This window comes from Elephantulus edwardii, unplaced genomic scaffold, assembly GCF_000299155.1.
Source record: "Elephantulus edwardii isolate Elephantulus edwardi_28Jun2011 unplaced genomic scaffold, EleEdw1.0 scaffold00369, whole genome shotgun sequence".
NCBI classification, from domain to species: domain Eukaryota; kingdom Metazoa; phylum Chordata; class Mammalia; order Macroscelidea; family Macroscelididae; genus Elephantulus; species Elephantulus edwardii.
The window spans coordinates 1,278,729-1,299,401 of NW_006400119.1; the positions used below are offsets into that span (position 1 = coordinate 1,278,729).

The following is a 20,673-nucleotide window of genomic DNA, read 5'->3' on the forward strand; positions in this document are numbered from 1 at the left end:
TTGCTACTTGATTGGAACAGGTTTGGTGATAAAGGAAAATAAGAACATTTTTCACACTCAACTACTAAAAGTAGCTTCCTTCTGGATATCAATATGAAAATGTAAAACTCTACTAAAATACGAAATATTGCTTACTAAAAGAAAAAAAATTATGTCCCTGAAACTAAGCATACAATACTTCTAGGGTCCATACTTTTATTTACTGTGTGTAATAGGAACCTAAAACTATCAGTAGCTATATTAAATAATATAGGTATTTAGAGGAAAAAGTAACCACTCTATCAAGGAAAAATCATACAAGAGAACTTGGTAATATCACTTACCACTCTGTATATCAGCATCATAAGATTTCACGTGCATTATGTTACTGATGCCTTTCCGGATAATGGTCTGCGCCCCACCATCAGTTTTTCTAACTCGAACAATAGCACCCAGTCTCCAGTCAGTAAAAAATACATACTCTAAAGAAGAAAAGAGGTGATTAGAATAGTTAGTCAGGGGAGCTCTGGTGGCCTAGTGGCAAGGAGCTGCAACTACAATCCCAGAGGCACACGGTTCGAATCCACCAGATGCTCTGCCGGGGAAGGAGGGGCAATCTCCTCCTGTACTAGTCAGATCTGATTTGACGGTACATGCACACAAAAATAATAAAATAAAATAAATTTGAAAAAAAATTTAAAAAAGAATAGTTAGTCATAGCTCACTTATAAATTCTTTGGGAAAAATAAAACAGGCTTGCATATGTGAGAAATCTTCAAAAACTACCAAGAATAAATATCTGTGACTTCTTAGAAGGGCTCTTTGGAAATGAGGTTCAGATTAAGGCATGCATGTATGTATGAAATATTGTGATGGCTGGTTTAGACATGCATAGATTAAAAAAAATATTCTTCTACAAATCATTAGCTAGAGTATGAACTGTGCTGTCAATCCAAAGGTGCATGGTTCAAATTCACTAGCTGCTCCTCTCATGCTATTTAATACCTCAGAAAACCCACTGGAGGGTAAGCAGAGGACTGGTTCCAATTCGATGGCACACAAAAACAACTACAGATGCTATCTCCCAATACTAGTTTTACACTCAAATGTACAAAATTAAGTATCCTTTGACATCAACAAAAACATCAGTGAAAATATACAAACAATACCTTACCAAAGAAGAATGGTCAAAATTTTAAACAGCAAAAATCATGTTCCTTTTCTTGCCTGTTCCAAAAGTTTTACAAACATTACTACTGTTCAGTAGTATATAACTACTGGAGCAGGGAAGTAGAGACATACATTTTACAAGCAAGATTTTACTCATGGTGGATTTTTTTTTCTCATCAACAATGGCTTTCTTAACTATAAAGATCCAATTAGCTTTTTTAAAAAATGCCTAGAATGATACAAATTTGATCAGGCCTAATCAGTAACTATTCAGTCAATTGCAAAGACTGAATTTCATTCCCTCTCTTTAAGAAATTACCTTAGTATGCTTAAATAGATGAAAAGTTTACTAATTTCATTTTAAAAGATTCAGAATTTCAAGAGCATCGAGCAATAATAGAACATTCCATAACAAATCCACAATGAATGACAGTGAAACCAATTATTATTATTATAATTTGAGGATGCTATGTACTCAGATGCTTCCATTTGATGAAGCCAAAGGGTACAGAAATTATTCAATCCCAAAGCACTCCAGCACTGAGCAGAGGAAATTTTACATTTTATAATGTTCTCATGTGACAACAAATTGTCCAACGAGTATGGCTTAGAGAAAGTGCAACCAGGGTGCTTCTTGGAGGTGAGAATGGCGAAGTTTCATCTCGAATACTATGGGCATGTTGGCAGGAGAAGCCATACTAATAAAAAGACGTCATGCTAGGAAAAGTATAAAGTCAAAGGGAGAGGAAGACCCTCAACAAGATGGATTGATGCAGTGACTGTCACAATGGGTTCCAGTGTATCAGAGATGATGGGGATGGCACAGGAGAGGCCAAGGTTCAGATCTACTGTTGACAGGGTCACAATAGTTGATTCAGTCAAACAACATCTAACCTCAACAAAGAAACTATTATTCCTATAAATTGTTCATATTATCTGCATGCATCCCAAAGAAAGCATACGCAACATGAAATATTCAGTAGACAAACTTTTTCATCCTCCTGTTCTAACAGGATCAGCCTTCCTGGAAATTTGGGAAGATGAGCACACTGTTAAAACTCACAGTTGTGCTGTTTCAGACATACCTCCAGAGACGGTGAGTGCAAATGGATGTGCCATATGTTGTATATGGCCCAAGGATCTTCTATCCAAACCATCGAAATTACTGTGCTCAAGTTTGTCAAAAAAGGCATCTACCCAGTACAATCGTAAAGCACTGAAATAGCAAAATACTTTGTTAGCTGTGGTGATCCAGAAACTAGCAGAGCAACCTTTACACGCAAGGCATTAAAAGACAGTGTGCTTAGTTGACATGGTTATTAAACTTGCCCTCACCCTTCCTATTCCCTCAGAAGTTTTCAACTTTTAAGAATTTTCATTTCTTTTAAGAAATTAACACCATGGATCACCAAGATCCTCCCCAGAATGAAATATTTCCACAAAATGGTTCTCAATTTAGTGTCTCAGAAAGCTTTTTCCTTGTGAAATTGTCAAGTTAAGAAAAAACACTAATAGTGATCTATCTTTAAGAATCTTGGTAAGCAAAGGTTAAGTGTTCTGTTGCTAACTAAAAGGCTGGTGGTTCAAATCCACCCAGTGATTGTGCAGGTAAAGACCTATCTATGTGCTCTTGTAAAGACCACAGTCTATGCTATGAGGTGAAAACAGACAAAATGGCACTTACAGTGTTTCTTTCTTGTCTGTATCCTAGAAACTATCCTATCCTTAAGCTGCTCCCAGTAGGAAGGTTCAGGACTCACCTCCTCCCCACTGACTTCCTCTACCAATATCCTGAGAATACTCTTGAATGCTTTTAGACTTCTTTCCAGCTAACCAACCCAGTAATGAAGAGAATTCCTACTCACCTCCAATCTATGGCCAACCCATTGGGCCATCCAAGAGTAGTGTTTACTATCGGTACAGCATGAGATCCATCACTCCATGCTCTCATAATTTTAGCAGGGCGGAACCAATCAGTCCAAAATAGATATCTGAAAAAATGAGGTAATAAATCAAGAACTCTGGTACAGAGGACCTGCTTAGCAGATTGCTTTCCAGATTTAGTGGATAATTACAAATTCTATTATCAAAAAGTGGAGGAAAGTCATAAGCATAAATGCATTACTTTTTTATTCCAAAATTAGTTTATACAGTTCAAGCTGTTATAGAGTTCAACTTGTCAAACCTTATGGCATCACTTTTCAAAGGCTGTACAAAATATTCAAACTTGTAGGAAAACATGCTCACACTCACCCCATGATGGGATGAACTACAATAGCTCTTGGATTATTTAAATGTCGGATTATTTCTCGTCTTGATTTATCAGCTAGCCTCATAACACTAATAGACCTGTAGGAAGGTTCTGTCCAGTAAAGATTCTTGGAAATCCAGTCAAAAGTCAAACTTTCAACATTTTCTACCCTGTTAGCTGTGAGAATTTCTCTTCCTGTAAGTTAAAAGACGAACATAGTTTAAATTATACATATTATAAGATACAAATTGTGCCAGTGTTATAGCATATTTCAGAAACACTTGAATTCTTAAGGGGGAGAAATGTTAAGCAACAATACAGAACACAAGATAAATCTAGAAACTGTTCAAAACTGGACTTAAAAGACTAGATATGATTCTGATAAATAAAACCAGGAGTGGAAAAGCCTGAATTCACTCCCTTCCAGGAAAAAAAAAATTGCACTGCAGAGCATGTTAATAAGAGATACCTGAATTCACCTACACACAAATATCACCCACAGAAAACTCTGATGAGCTGACACCACCAGGTACGATCAAGGGGTAACCCGGAGGTATTAGCCCAACCCTCTCAAAAACAGTCTCTCACGGCCACAGGGCTGCCAAGTTTAGAAAAAAAACTAGAAAGGAAATAAAAACTGGGCACAGGAGATAAAAGACAACTCTCCTTCTTTCAAGAAGTTTGTTCATAAAATCACAGAGAGAACTACAACTAGAAAGGGAATGGGGTGGAAGGGAGAGACTTGGGCACATATAATGCTTTGAGCAAAGGTAAGTAGAAAAAGAGCAATTTCAGAGAAGGAATAATTGATGGAGCGACATATTACTACCACTGAATATAAGAATATTTTAAAAGGCATTATGCTCAGCAAGTTGATAAAAGGCAGGATGAAAATTCCAGTTTTGCCAAGTCAACCAAAGCTCACCTGTGAGATGCCTACAGGAGAGAGAGAGAGAGAGAGAGAACATGAGAGGGGGGAGGGAAAAAGAAGGGAAGGAGGAAGGGGGGAGGGGGAGAGAGAGAGAGATGTACAAAAAAGGAGCCCAGGAGCCGAAGCTGAAAAGCAAAAAACACTTTTACCCAGTCAATGCCCTATACTAGGTTTTCTGTGAGAAAACAAATTACTGTTCATTAAAAATCACTCATTTGTAGAATTCCTATTCCAACAGCATTAAGAAATTAAGACAAACAAAAAAGAAAGGGGGAGGGAATCCTAAGATAAACAAATCTGAAGATGTGCAGCTAACATGCTGCTTAGAAGCAAGGGGGTCTCACACAGTTTAAGCATATTATCAGAAGTCAGTCTCTGGGGAAGAAGAGCATGCTGGGAAAAGTGGAGGGTTGGTGAAGAAAGGAGGACTTTCAACAGGACAGACTGGCACAGTGACTTTCAGGTTCACTCATTAATCTTCCTTGTGGGAAGTCACATAGTCACGAAGCACTCATTCCTCAAAGAACCTCAGAATATTTATGATTAATGATACTGTGTGATTCCAGCCTCCTGAGATCTTCATTTCCATATGACACTCCTTCCTACTGTTCTGGACTGCCCCCCAAAAAACATGTATTATAAATCCCAACGCCCATGATAATGAAAAATTATGAACGTCAATCTCTTTCAAAATATAAAAGAGCAGAAATCCATTCCATGAGTTAAGGAGCCCGGGAATAGAAGCCAAAAAGAAATAAGAATCTTCCCCCAAAGCAAAGACAGTAAATTTCCCTAGAGCTGGTGCCCTTATTTTGGATTTATAACTTCCTAAACTATTCCTCAAAACCATGCATTGAATTATTTGTGTTACAGCAGCACTAGGGTAACTTAGACACCATGTCACCATGCAATAAAGCACTCCACAATGTGACTAATCATAATTGATCTTGGTGGAGATTTTAACAGAATTTTAGTCCACTACAATATTATAGTAAATGTCACATGAAATGTTGTTGTTATGTGCCATTGAATCGCGTGCTACTCATACTCTGGATAATCTTCAGTAGAATCTTGCTTGCATGTGAAATCAATGATATTATTCTATAGTTTCCACACTCTGTTGGGTCACCCTTCTTGGGAATGGGAACAAATATAGATCTCTTCCAGTCAGTTGGACAAGTGGTTGTTCTCCAGATTTCCTGGCACAACTTGGTGAGCAAGTCTAGGGCAGCATCTGTTAGCTGAAATATGTCAATTGGTATACCATCTATTCCTGGGGCCTTATTTTTTGACAGAAATGAAGCTGGAGATAGAATGATTGAATTTTGCACAATCAATGACTTATTCATTACAAATAAGTTTTTTAAGAGACATAAATGCAAGTTATATGCATGGATTTCACCTGATGGTACGCATAGGAATCTGACTGATTACATCTGTGAAAAGAACCGCTGGAGAAGCTCAACATCAGCTGTGAAAACTAGGCCAGGAGCTGATTGTGGGACAGACCACCAACTACTCATATGCAAGTTCAAGCTGAAGCTGAAGAAAATTAAACTGAATCCACGGGAACCAAAATATGACTTTGAGTCTATCCCACCTGAATTTCAGAACCATCTCAGGAACAGGTTTGAGGCCTTGAACACTAATGAACAGAGACCAGATGAGTTGTGGGAGGATGTCAAAGGTATCGTCCAAGAAGAGTGCAAATGGTCATTACAAAGACAGAAGAGGAAGAAAAGACCAAAATGGATGTCAGAAGAAACTCTGAAGATTGCACTGGAATGTAGAGAAACCAAGCACAAGGAAGAATTCAAGATACTAAAGAGCTGAACAGAAGATTTCAAAATTTAGTGTGGGATGACGAAGTAAAATATTACAATGAAACATGCAAGGAGCTGGAGTCAGAAAATAAAAAGGGCTGAACTCATGCAGCATTACTTAAGCTCAAGGAACTGAAGAACAAATTCAAACTTCGAGTTGCTATACTTAAGGATATTTTGGGCAGAATGTTAAAAGATCCAGGAATTATTAAAAGAAGATGGAAAGAATATACTGAGTCACTGTATCCTAAGGAATTGGCAGACACAGAAGAATTTAATGAAACAACATATGAGCAAGAGCCTATGGTGATGAAGGAAGAATTCAGGCTGCTTTGAAGGAAACAGCAAAAAATAAGGCCCCAGGAATAGATGGTATACCAAGTGACATTTTAAAATTACAAAAATCATTACAGGACAGCTATTAGCAAAAACATTCCGGCATATCATAATGACAAGTTATCTCATTTGATCAATCTGTCTGCCAGAACATGGAATTAACCTATTTATAGATTTCATATACCTTATGTTAAAACCACTTTTAGGTTAAACTTTTTCCATTGCTAAAATATATCTTCATTTGTAAGTTGTTTAGAAAAATAAGATGTGTTTGCTTTGACTACATTTCTTTTAAAAGAAAGCTTAGGAAGTGGATGCCATTACTATTTATTACAAATTCATAGGCAAAAATATGAAGGGGAAAAAAATCCTTACCTGTGCCATCAATATTTTGTTTACAAATTGTATCTTGTGCAAAATCTGTAAAAAAGATCGCTTTCTCCTGGGCCCAATAATCAAGGCCAACAAAGTAGGAATATTTTCTTGTCACTGGAATTATAACATCTTCCTGGGATGAGATGTTGGGTGGGATTCCTCGTATGGACACTTGGGATGAAAAGAGCAGGAACTTACTAACAGCTGTAAGAGGAAAGAAGTACCAGTCAGTTACAGGTGTGGTCCTTAAGCTTCCCAAACCCCAGAGACACTATCAGAAAGCACAGCTTAGGATTCTAAAATGTGTATGACAGTGTGGGAAATTCAGTTGGAGAAAATAGCTAGGAAAAAATGTATCCCTGGGATTTATATAAAAGAGGCTTCTCTCCCTACATGCTAATTTCTAAAACAATTTCAACTGAACTACTTGTGTTCTTGCCTGGCCCCTAGAAAGAAGAGTAGGTGTTTCAAAAAAGATATTTTGTGATGTTTTGAAAACCTATGATTTTAAATAAATAGCAACTAAATGACCCAACCCAGGAGCTGCTATATATTCTTGACATGTAACACTGGTAGGCAAGTAACCTATAAAATGATAATGATACTAAAGTTGAAAGTTCATATAAAGCACTGAAAGTAATGCCTAACGGTTAGTAGATATTAAGTAAATGTTAACAATCACTAGAAGAAACTGTTTTGCTTATCCTTTGCTCTTACTCTTTTGCTTATTCTCCTTCCCGGTTTATCTATTTTAAACATTACTTCTTGTTGTTAGACATTCCTCCATATTTACAGGAGGGAGAACTGGCAGACTACAGAAAGCTGATCTCCAGTGAAGAGGTAAAGTGAGGAACTAGACCGGGCCAAAAGCAGCAGTTGTTTGGGGAAGTACATACAGGCAAGTGCTGCCAGAACGAGAGCCCAATCTCTTACCAACACAGTGGTGATGATCTGCAGCCAGGTCAAAGCCAAAAGTGCACTTACAGCGGTAACCCAGACCATTATTATCTGATATATGACTGATGACGCAGATCTGTTCACAGCCTCCGTTGTTATTGCCACAAGGATTCGGAACTGAAGTTAGAAAATGCATGGAGTTAAAATGAAATTAGAAATGCATAGTTATCCAAGAATTAGAAAATAAAATTGACAAAACTCAAGTCCATTTGAACTCCACAGGTAAACCCCTAAGGAAATATCACTCTCATTACTGAATGTATGCATTCCATATGTGGTGCACTGACCCTTCCCAACACCATTGCTCTCAACTTACTAGTTGCAAAAAAATAAAAAAAGAACAAGCGAAAGCAACAATAAAATAAACTGCAACTGATTGACTATTGTGGTTCTTTTTTTTGCCATAATCATCATGTCTTTTAGTTCCAGAGATCAGAAATAACTGCCAAAGAAAACCGTAATGCTATTTTTACTATTTTTAACACAGAAACTATCACTCACCAAATGCTTATTTTGCGAGCATCCAACTGTTAGAGGAAACCAAGCTGAGAAAGGTTAGACAACCTGCCTGATTACTCAGCTAAATTAGGATTCTGATTAGATTCCAAACTTCTAAACATATGTCTCAATACAAATGACCTCATACTTCCTTCAAAATATTCAAAGATTATCTTCAATGTAGCAACTCTGAAGACTCACTGTATATCCACTGACAGGCTGTGAATGTACAGTGAGGATGCATTTTTCCAGGATGACTACTTTGAGAATTCATCTAAATTAATCATTTCTCAAACAGTGGAGTTCTGTTCGTTTTGTTGCTTCCCAAATCAACTTTCCTCCATTTCCTCACATGACAAGCTAAATGTCTTCCTCTAACTCACTGTTCATCAGTAGTAAACATTGTACCAACATATTGAAAGGGGTTCTATAGAGTTCAAATAGGTATGTGAAAGTTCTACTTAAAACATAAACACAAACATAACAGACTGGAATACAAAAGATTAACCAGTATTAATCTTTTGCCAGAACATTTTTCTTCATTGATAAATGAGTAGCACCATTGATAAACGATACCACCAGAAACAAGGCATGTCTTTTTCTTCTGTTGGTCATCAGTTCCCCCAATTATTTCACTAGAGGGCTAAAAAAGACTTCTAACAGCAGAATGAGGATAGGCATTTTTACTGTTTTCTTTGCTCCTATGTCCCATCACTTGCAGATCTCAACAAATATTTTGGTCAATAAATAATTGGTTCTAGAATGCTCATTTTTTTTACTGCTCAAGGTAAACGCAATATCTATTTTGAAAACAGCCTCTAAGTCCCTTATCATTTTGACATAAGCTTTGAGAAAGCTTTTTAGTATTGAGCATAGTTTCAGTGGATCTGGACCTTACCTTTGGGCTGTCTGACAGAATGGTAAACAGTCACTCCATAAGGCCTCAGGGAGGAATGGTAATATACTTGTGGGTTTGGTTCTGTAAACTTGTTTGCCTTCATTACAGCCATCTTTGTCCAATCAGTAAAGAATATTTGATCTTCAAACAAGGTTATTCCATAGGGATGAGGAATGGCAGTGCCTCCATAAGTTACTGTCTTCCTGTTATAAAAACATAGGATTTTTTTTTATTGTTTTGCCTTATTTTAACTGAAAAGTAGGTCAATAAAATGCCTAAAAAGCTAAAAAAGTATCTTATTACATGAAGTACATAGAGAAAATATAGAACATATAAAAAATACACATAGTATATGAAACAAATTTTAAGAGGTACATGGTTTTTCCATCAAAATTTGTTAATAATTTTAATTATCTCCAGGGAAAAAAAATTCTTAAGGATTTTTAAAAATTGTGATTAAGTTGGTTATCCATTCAACAATTCATACTAGTTCATTCAAGTCTTTCGTTTCTGGCTGTTTCCTTATGCAGGGCTAAGGTATGGAACAGCAAGCATTTTAAATTCCACAAAATAACGAGAATAACCCAGGTTTGGAAGTCTGATGCCTTCAGAAATTATATGCACACTGATCATTTCTAAGAAATTAGGGAACAGGAATGAGTATAAAGTTGGGACTACAAATGAAAGTTTAGAACCCAACTAAACGTCTAAGGTTGCACTCAGTAACATGGTCCACTTAACAAATTCCAGAACTCCCAGGTGCCAACTGTGAGCAGAAGTGACGCATCAGTCACAAGCTTTAATATCCCCTTGATGGTTCTTTACGTCTCATTAAAAAGATCTGGTGTGAAAAACAATGTATACGAACCTTGTAAGTAAACCAGTATAAAATAAAAACTTTATTTAAAAAGAAACATATTTATAACTGTAAAATAGCAAAAAAAAAAATAACCACAGAAAAAAATTTTTTAAAGGTAAGAGTTCTCTCTGTGAGGACAGTTTCAGAGGAAAGGTAAGAAAGGAATTCCTCCCAGAGGTGCATGGTCCGAATCCACCAGATGCTCTGCCGGGGAAGGAGGGACAATCTCCTCCTGTACCAGTCAGATCTGATTTGACGGTACACTCACACACACACAAAAAATAATAAAAGAAAAAAAAAAAGAAAGGAATTCCTAGTCTTCACACCCAATCACTTCTAAAAAGTAAAAAATTTGAAAATGTCTTAATTAAAAAAAAAATCAAAAGGGATGTATCTACAAGTTAACTCTCACTAGGCTAACTGTGAAAATGAAGAAAAAAGTATGTCCCAGTCTACCAATCTACTTTCAGATACTGCTGTACAATATACTCCAAAATCTGAAATACACTAGGGTAGAATAAATCCAATCAAAGGCAGTCCTTGGAAGCAAAGCATAAGGCAAACCAGAAAAGAGATAAAGATTGAGAGAAGTGGAAAAGTCACTGAACAAATGCTTCAGATAATAATCAATGGGTGTTGAGGAACACAAGAAAAACTAACAAAACTCAGAGTCGGTCATTTCCTAGCAATGTCCACACAAAGATAATTGCAATGCCAACCAAAATGTATTATTTTAATCCCGGTCCTTTCCGTCTCCTCCTTTGCAAGTTCATAAATTGAAACTCCAAATGTACAACACCATGAAAATATTTTTTTACCTTTGCAGTCCATCATAAGTTACAGTCTCAATGTAATCAAACCGGCAGTCGACCCAGTAAACACGCCTTGATACGAGATCCAGAGTTATCCCAGCAGGCCATCCCAACTTTGACTTGACCAAATTTTTACGGTTGCTGCCATCCATGAAAGCTCTTTCCACTCTGGGTTCCCCAGAAAGACTCCGCCAATCTGAGAAAAATAAATAACTACAAAAAAAAGATGAAAGAGGTCTGTTATTTGACAAGGTTACTTGGAAAATGGGGGTGGGGTTAGAATTTATGTTTGGATTACTTAAAATTTTCTTCAGGTGACTAGAGAATCATGAGGTGGAACACAATAGAGACTAAAAAAGTCTCTCCCTGTAATCTTTCCTTTCCTGGCTGTCTTTCATTTCTCTTTAAACCTAAGAGGCTGTTAACAGTGGGTTTACAGAAAGCCGAGGTTGTGAAGACAGTGCAGGACTGGAAAACATTTCCTTCTCATAGGGTGACCATGAGTAGAGGCACCTAACAGTACCTAAAACCATGCCATTTACGGACATTTCCAAGTTCTAAAGGCACCTAGCAAGATCTGGACATTTTCTCCAGGGAGTTATCCTTCTAACCCAAAAATTGTACCTTTCTGGCTGTTTTAATTCACCAGCGGCTCCTAGGGAGAAAGGTAGAGAATCTCAGAAACCCTGTGGAGGGTCAGCTATGAGTTGGTCCTCACTGACAGCAGTTACTGAGTGGGTGACTAAATGGCATCTAACAATAAGTATGTTTGGTTAACTTACACGGAATTGAAATTCTATTTAGTCTACTCCTTTAAAGGCTATTATGAATAGTGATATAGATGGATTCTAGAGAATAAACTCTAAAGGAGTTAACCTACAATTAACCCAATAGATTTTAGATGTGTAGAGATTTTTAAAATGGGGAGGGGGGCTCAGTATGTATCCACATCACTTACCCAATAGTTGGGTCCACAGCAATTCCTCTAGGACGGCCCAAGTTTTCACTGATAAGGATAACCCGGTTACTTCCATCTAAATTTGCCAAATCTATGCGGTTGACCCTGGTCTCCACCATATAGAGTTTATTATTAATCCAGTCGACAGCCAAATGCTCTGAATCCTCAATAGAAACATTGAGAACTTCTTGGATAATTAAACTGTTCATGTCAATTGAAAAAACCTGAGGGGGGAAAATATAAATTTTCATGTGAAGTACTTTATTCAACGTATCCATTCATTTCTTTTTTAAATATGTCTGTGTTTTCTTTTCTTAATAGTAAGGGAGAAAAAGCACAATTTTATCAAAAGCAAGGTTAAATTAACATCAAACCTAATCTTGAAAAAAGTACACAATATGTGGAGCTTAACAAGAAGTATCTCATTTAGCTCTCAGCAACCCTAGGAGATAGTTATTGCTGCTGCTGCTGCTGCTGCTGTTGTTGTTTTTGTTAGGTGTTATTAGGTCAAGTACAACTTGTAGCAACCCTATAAACCACTAAACTTGAACCCTGTCCCATTCAATGCCATCCTCACAATCATTAACATATCCAAGCCCACTGCTACAGTCACTACGTCAATCTCTCTGGTGGAGGGTCTTCCTCTCTTTTGCTGTCCCTCCACCTTCCAAAGTATGATGTCCCTCTCCAAGGAACAGCCTCTCTTAGCAATATGACCAAAGTATGTAAGATGAAGCTTTATCATCTTTGCCTCCAAGGAGTACTCTGGCTGCATCTTCTCTAACATATATATGCTTGATTTTTTTTTTGGCAGTCCAAGAGATATTCAGTACTCTTCTCCAACACCATAGTTCAAAGGAATCAAGTCTTCTTCTGTCTTCCTTATTGATTGTCCTGCTCTCAGCAGCAGAGTAAGTGATTGAAAAGACTTTAGCCTGAATAAGGTGCACCTTAGTGATTAAAGACTAGGACCTGAATCTGGCACACCTTGCTGACTTAAGAGATCTGTATTTGAAATTAATAATATCCTCAAATCACAAATGAGTTCACAAAGTCTGTGATTTGAACATGATTTTCTCTGACTACAAGGCCTGCTCTCCTAACCACTACTTTCAATATACACTCTTTTTGTTTTAATAACTCAGGATATAAAAAAATAAGGTGTGCTAGAGTCCATGTGTACATTACAGAAATAGTATAATACTGGCAGATTCTTAGTCCTTACTGTAAATAAAATGAAAATGGTCAAAACAGAAAAACTATTACCATTTTGCTTTCTGTGGCCTGGATAAGAACAACTGGTATAACACAGACTATTTCTATACAGCCACAGGTTTTTTTAGATAGAGTGGTATTAAGCTTAATGGAACTTGCCTAAGTAGCAAAATAAAAATGCAGCTATCTATTTTTATTCATCTTACTTTTTCTTACATAACTAACTTCATGTTCATTTGATATAAGCATATTATATAAAATAAAAATTAAAAATATCCCCTGAAAAAAAAAAAGCAACAAACATCCTATGCTTTAAGACTTAGGAGGAACTCTCTTGGCTAAGAAAACATATCTAAGAAAGTCCGTGTTACAAGAGCCATACAAAAAGAGCCACCACTACCTCCCCAACCCATTCTGCCTCCCAGCCAGCAGAAGGCACTGGGGAAAGAACTTAAATTGTATTTCCCAGAGAACAATAAGAACCACCAACTAGAGTCATGTAAAGAAATCAAAAGCCTCAGTTAGAAAGATTTGGCCTTACTTCAGTGTTTCTTCAAAACTGGAGCCAACATCCGGAGAGCATGTAGAAAAATCCACACTTCTAGCTTTCATTTAAAATGTGAAAGATCTGGCAATACTTGACCTACACTGTTACTTGGCAGCAGGGAACTGGAGCATGCAGACATGGGGCTTCAATGGGCATTGCTCTCCAGTAGCCACAATGGCCAGCTCGCCTCACTGATGCTGTGTGGAAACCACCCGCCCATTTCTCTCATTTTGAAGGCAAGCTAGACATTACAGACTAAGAGGAAACAAGAAACCTGAACAATGCTAACAAGAACTCCATGTGTTGTAAATATTTAAACTACTCTTAAGCATTTAAATTTTGTGCAGCAAAACTATACTTATTGTACATAGCTGTCAAATCAAAACCAAGTCATAGCTGAGCCTCCAACAGGTTTTCAGAGGCTGTAAATCTCAGAGCAGAAAACTGACCATCCCTTTCCCACAGAGCAACCCGTGGATTCAAACTACCTGCCTTTGAGTTGGCAATACAGTTCCTTACCGGCTAGGCCACAAGAGCTCACTCATACTTATTAGTAAAAATATTAAACAATATTAATAAACACATTAATTAACGCATTCCAGTGAAAAGGTAGTCCTACACCCATCTCTAAAATGATACAATGAAAAGCACTAATATGGTCACATCAAGAAAGTAGTTAAATTTCCTGACGAATCTAATTTAAAAGTGTGATTTTTTTACAAAAAAATTCCAGTTCATTTTGATTATTTTTTTTAGCTATAATAAAATCATAATAGCTAATAATCTCAATCCCATTTAATTAAAATTTCACTAATGGTACAAAGAAATGTAAGAACTAATAAAACTCATTTTGAAGACTCTAAAATTTATGCCTAAAATCTCTATTATACCACTAAAACTTAAAATATAATCTCTTACACTTTTCAAATAAGACAGTGTAACAAAATTTTGGCTGTTAAGCAAAATACTGTCAATATTTGTTACTCAACCTTCAATTACAGTTCCATTTAGAAAATGCAAGTAAAATCTGATTTTTATCATCCAGGAAAGCATAGTACTTTTTACATTTTAAATGATCAAGTTTCAAAAATTACTACCAAATATCTATCTCGGTTTGAAAGAATGTCTACTATTTCTTTTAATTAGGCTTTTGGACTCCATTTCGAATAAAATTAAAAGTTGCTCAAGGCTTATCCATATAATAGACTGCTTTGTTTAACAGGTCACATGTAATAGTATAGCATGGAAAAGGTGCTGATTAACATAAACTATCTCAAGGGCCTTTTTTGTTAAAAGACAAAGGAACTTTCCTCTCTACTCCCCTGAAAAAGAAAAGCCATCAACACTTTGAGCTCAGGATTCTCTTCAGTGCCAAAGGTATGCTCATGAAATGTCTATTTACCTTATCTTGTGTATAGTCTGTCCAAAAGACCCTGTGCAGGTCATGATGGAAATCCACACCCACAGCTATTCCTCGATTTTGAGACTGTACCAGGATCTGGAAGCTTCTTCCATGAATATCACCAATGAGCAAATCCCGACCATCGGAGAAGATAACAGAGGCTTCACCAGCTAGAGGTGAAGACAGACGACATTAATACTCCTGGCGATGAGCAAAGATGGTGAAGCATTAGCAAAGGCTATGATCTAGACTTTCCAAATAGTTGTACTTGATACTTAAAATGACTGATTCTCCGAGGCAAATATACTGTTATCACTATACCATCTTATAGACGGGCAGGATGAGGTATCCAAAACATAACACTGAGAAAAATACTTCAGATATTTATAAGAATTAACAATCATATGGCCACAAATTTATAAGAATGAATAACTGTATGTTAATGATAATACATACATGTTCAATTTTAAATTATGTTAAACATAGAACACGTTTTGAAGAGTCATCGAGATACATATCAAGGAAAAGCATGACATGCAAATTTGTTATGTGAGCATATTTGCAAGAATGCAAAACATGAGGTCTTCATTTTCCTGTTTATAATAACAAAAGATAACAAATGACATAAAAGTTTTTAAGTAAATGACTAGTTATATAAATTATACACATACATGAAACAGTTTATTATGCTAATAAATGAGCTTTCTGTGAGAATATGAAAAGTTCTTTTAAAAAATCTATTGAACACACTTAACAAGATGTATAAAAATGGGCTTAAATATCTATTTATATGTATATTTGTATATAACATATTAATAAATAGATCAATGTAATTCTTAAAAATCAACTATACCTAATATGAATAAAAGTGAAACCTTTTTGCTTAGACAAAATGGCTTTGAGACAAAAAAAACCTTTTTTTTTCCAGCAGATACCATTACTCTTCTCTATTCCAGTTACCTTAAACCAATTCCAATACCAATTCCAATTCCAGGGCAATAGTGTTTTGCACAAATTTGTCTATAATTATAAAAACTATTTCTACATATATTTTTCACCTATGTTTATGAAAGACCAAATACAGATATTAAATTTATCCTATGATTATGTGTGACAGGTCATCCAGATCCAGACAAATCAGCAATCAACAAATATTTTTTTGTCAATAAATATTTAATGTCATCATTAAGTTAAAGCTGGCCCATTCTTTCCGACAGCAATTAGACGTCAAGAGCCACTCTTTACTTCTGATTATCTGCTGTGATCAGCAGAGTTGTCATTGTCTCAGGAAGGTGAATATTATGCAACAGTGTACTATTTGGACATACAACTGGTGTCTACAGTTTACTCACAGGAAGTACTAGCTTTGCAGTGCCGCTCATGCTCCAAAGTATACCCTGCTGCACAGTGGCACTGATGATGACCAATGCGGTCTTCACACATCTGGTCACAAATCCCCCAGATCTGGCAGTCGTCAAAATCTGCAACACAGAAAAAAAACATAGTCATGATGCTTTTCTTGTGGGCTTTTTGACAAACAGTCTGGACCAGATGTGGAGCAATATGGTGGTGCTCATGGCTAAAAAGCACTCTCTGATAGCAAACACAGAGAGAGTCTGGTCACACAGCCCAAAACACAGAAAAAGAAAATCTTAATACAATTTGGATGTGACCAGGTGAAAGGACATGTGGTTACTAAAGATCTCCAATGATCACTATCTTCTGTGCCCACTCCTAAGTCCTGAGAAAGAAAGCTCCATTCGGGGCTTCGCTCCAGCAAGGTTGAAAGTACAAGACATTTGTCCTGAAAGCCCAGAACGTCATGACCTAATTTCGAACACAATCTCCAGGAGACTGCTTAAGAGGCCAGGGCCTCCCGGGGAGCAGGTGTTCTCTTGTAAAGTAGAAGGTAGAGAAGTTGAACCTACATCACCTAGACTAGTGCTTTAATCATTCAAATGATTACACACAATCATTTTAATGGCTGAGTCTTTCATATCAGGAAAAAAAGTGGAGGCTGTTTAATATTATCAACTAAATCTAAGACAAGCAGAAAGAATATCTTCATACTATTTCATAAGAGTCAACAGCAAATCTCCATAAACCTAAGCCTTCCTAACTCTACAAAGCTAACCTCTTTAGTCTTTGCTCCTTTTTTTATTCTTTGCCCTTCCTACCAGCAATTATTGCCTTGGAAAAAATTTTAAAAGTCTTGGGAGAAAAAAAATTCATTTTCACTTTGACCCCTTTGGACACTGATCCGTCAGGCTGTGTGAAATCCCACCATGCTGAATGACCTTCCAGTCCTCACTCCACACCTTGATGTCATTCTGTTGACAAACAGCATGTCCTGTCAATCAGAAACAATGAACCTGGAAAAACATGTCAGCAAACCACAGAGTCAAGACCACAGAGGGAGATGAATGGGAGAAAGGCACAAGACTCTGTGTTAGGGTTAGTCAACTATATTTCTGATCACCATTGAGGCCTTCTCTGACGAGCCATGGCTCAGCCAATAAACACGGCAGAGGTTTCCGACACCTGAGGCCTCTGTAATGAGTCAGCCATACAGAGGACAGAGTGCTAACCTGCAATGCCTGAGAGAGCAAACTAAAACAGCAACTCTCCCAAAAGCTCGGCCAAAACAACTAGTTCCACGATGCCATGTGTTTAACTCAAAAAGTTCCCTTTACAAGAAGAATGAAATAACATTCTTCTTTGGCATAAGTATGGAATAAATGTTAAGTCAGCTTCAAAACTTAGGGGGGCAAAAGGTACATTCTTAGGAAAAGAAAGCTCACAGAAAAGGCCTCATATTCATAAAGATCCTCAAATGCAGGCTTGGAATTTATCTCCAAATGAGATTATCTGTACTAAAGTCTCAGGCACATATTGACAGAATTTAAAGAAAATGTTCATTACAAAACTTAGTGCACCATTATCAGCCCTCACTATCTGCAGTTGTAGAAGAACTGACTACTTTATTAAGTTCTGAAATTACCTTGTTCACAGCATAATTGTTCACCACAAATTCTCCATATTACATTGATTAATTGCTTAAATGTAAAATTTTATAACATAATAACCCCATTGTAACAGATTTTCATTTCTCAAGAGCTGTAAAAAATGAAAGTGGCCCAGAACTAACATTTAAAGAAGACATATAATCCAGGACTCATCACAGAGCTACAATACTGGAAGAAATGATAGGAAATTCACTATCTGGAAAAAAGGGGGGGGGGGAAGCAAAATGTACTATCTGGCAAAAACAAAACAAAACAAAAACAAACAAACCAACACACAAATGGGTTGTGGGATATCACAAGACTAATAGGAATTGTGAAAAAGTAAATAAATGTCTTCTCGAAATGATTTCATGGACCATCAAGTTCCAGCAGCAAGGCATCTCAGTTCCAACTCTCTCTTTTGGGGGTTGAGAGAGGGGGGAAAGAGGAAAGCTGATGTAATAGAGAATGTGTCTTTTGCTATTTCTATTGGAATTCCTTTTCTACTGAGAGAAAAGGGAAATGCCTGGAGAACTAAAAGCTGGATGGCAGTAAAAGGGTGATGGAGGGGTCTGACATTTGCCCAAGACAAAAGAGCAGCTTCACACCCCCTGAGGAGCACCACTTAAAACCACTTAAAAGGGATGCTTTCCTCAGATGGATGCTAGGAAGCACAGGCAGTGGGGCCAAAGCTGAAAAGCCCCCTAACATATAAGGCTGTTCTTACTTGAGAGCATTCCCAATAAGATAATACAGAATACATATGTAATATAAGAACAACACAAAAAGCACCCCGAAATTTTATTATTTAATGCCACTTGCAGGTCTATAAGAACAACACAAAAAGCACCCCGAAATTTTATTATTTAATGCCACTTGCAGGTCTTTAAACAACTCATTAGCGTTCTGTGTTTCCAGGATATCTGTGTCCAACATACAAGAGGAATTGATCTTAAAATCAAATCAGTTATGTCACTTAAGTGCAATTAGATCACAGGCAGACAACAGGACAGTCCTGAGTTTTAAAAAATTTTTGTTTTGAAGGATACTGTGAAACACAATGTATATGAACTATGTAAGCAAACCAATATAAAATTTAGAAAACTTTTTTTTTCATTTTTTAGTTTTTGGTCACCCTTGGTAATCATTTTCTGTTAATGTGTTTATTGAGAAGCAGTAAGTTTCTAAGGTGATAGAAAAATAGCATTAATTAAGTTTAATGGTTGTATAGTTGATTAATGTAATGGATACCACGAAATGTTGAATTGACAATATAATGTGGAATGCTGATGTCTATGTATGTATCTCTATGGGGTTCTTTTTTCTTGATTTATAAGTTTTTAAGACATAGCATTGTGGGACCATCAGTCAATAAGGCCAATATTGTTTGGGGGCTTCTCTTCTTTTTTAGGGAACCCTTGTGACATTGTTTGTAGGGTTGAGCTACTAACTCAAAAACAGTACCTCTCTGGCAGTTCAAATTTGAGGGAGAAAAATGGGGACTCTCTTCTCGTGCAATTTACAGCCTTCAAAAACCCACTGGAGTGGGAGCTCTGGTGGCCTAGTGGTAAGGAGCTGCAACTACAATCCCAGAGGCAAACGGTTCAAATCCACCAGATGCTCTGCCGGGAAAAGGAGGAACAATCTCCTCCTGTACCAGTCAGATCTGATTTGACGGTACGCTCACACACACACACAAAAAAAAAACAACAAAAAAAAAACCCCACTGGAGAATCAGCAAAGAGACAGTTCCAACTTGACAGTAATGAGTTGGTTTTTAAGTTTGTTATCTAGTCCCTGAGGTCTTTAAAATGGCCCTTTAAAATGGTACAATAATTAGTCTCTAAGGGGAGCTCTGGTGGCCTAGTGGCAATGAGCTGCAACTACAATCCCAGAGGTGCAAGGTTCGAATCCACCAGATGCTCTGCCGGGGAAGGAGGGGCAATCCTGTACTAGTCAGATCTGATTTGACGGTACACGCACACAAAAATAATAAAATAAAATTAGTCTCTAGGCACCTAGAGCAGTAGTGAATAAAGCAACAAACAAAAAGAAATGGACTCCATGAATCAACTGTGATGAGGCCAGATGAACTAAATGGTGCCAGCCCCCCTAACTGAATATTTTAATGCCCAATGGAAGACTCCTGAATGAATAGGAGGAAATGGAAAAAAAGAACTGAAAATTCTTATGGGATTACTTCAAGTGCTAGTGAAACTGGATGGACGCCCAAAATTACTGCCCTTGTATAATCTCCAAATCTTAAATTATCCCCCTGCATCTACATTAGATCTAACAGTGTACTTTTTTAAAAGAATTACATCTATATCAGACAACTATGGGATATCATCTTACCCCAGTCAGAATAGCAAAAATTTAACAGAACAGCAAGCAACAAATGCTGGCGAAGTTGTGGAGAAGCTGGAACCCTTATTCACTGTTGGTGGAAGTGTAAAATGGTGCAACCACTGTGGAAGGCAGTATGGTGCTTTTTCAAAAAGTTGCAAACAGAGATACCATTTGACCCAGCAATTCCACTACTGGGAATATACCCCAAAGAGACCATAATTGCCATCCAAGCACATATATGCACACCCATGTTTATCATGGCTTTGTTCACAATAGCAAGGAGCTGGAAACAACCTAAGTGCCCATCA

At 37.0% G+C, this 20,673-nt stretch overlaps 1 protein-coding gene across 1 annotated transcript in view; it reads right to left on the reverse strand.

The window, feature by feature from the left end:
* LRP2 (low density lipoprotein receptor-related protein 2) overlaps positions 1 to 20,673 on the reverse strand; it is a 137,420-nt gene that overhangs the window by 92,194 nt on the left and 24,553 nt on the right. The window contains exons 10-20 of the mRNA XM_006902120.1: positions 16,364 to 16,492; positions 15,012 to 15,181; positions 11,848 to 12,071; positions 10,896 to 11,102; positions 9,219 to 9,421; positions 7,799 to 7,939; positions 6,866 to 7,069; positions 3,403 to 3,595; positions 3,015 to 3,140; positions 2,235 to 2,365; positions 324 to 461 (exon numbers count right to left, since the gene is read on the reverse strand). Of these exons, the coding sequence (XP_006902182.1) occupies positions 324 to 461; positions 2,235 to 2,365; positions 3,015 to 3,140; positions 3,403 to 3,595; positions 6,866 to 7,069; positions 7,799 to 7,939; positions 9,219 to 9,421; positions 10,896 to 11,102; positions 11,848 to 12,071; positions 15,012 to 15,181; positions 16,364 to 16,492 (1,866 nt within the window). The remainder of the gene's footprint in view (positions 1 to 323; positions 462 to 2,234; positions 2,366 to 3,014; positions 3,141 to 3,402; positions 3,596 to 6,865; positions 7,070 to 7,798; positions 7,940 to 9,218; positions 9,422 to 10,895; positions 11,103 to 11,847; positions 12,072 to 15,011; positions 15,182 to 16,363; positions 16,493 to 20,673) is intronic.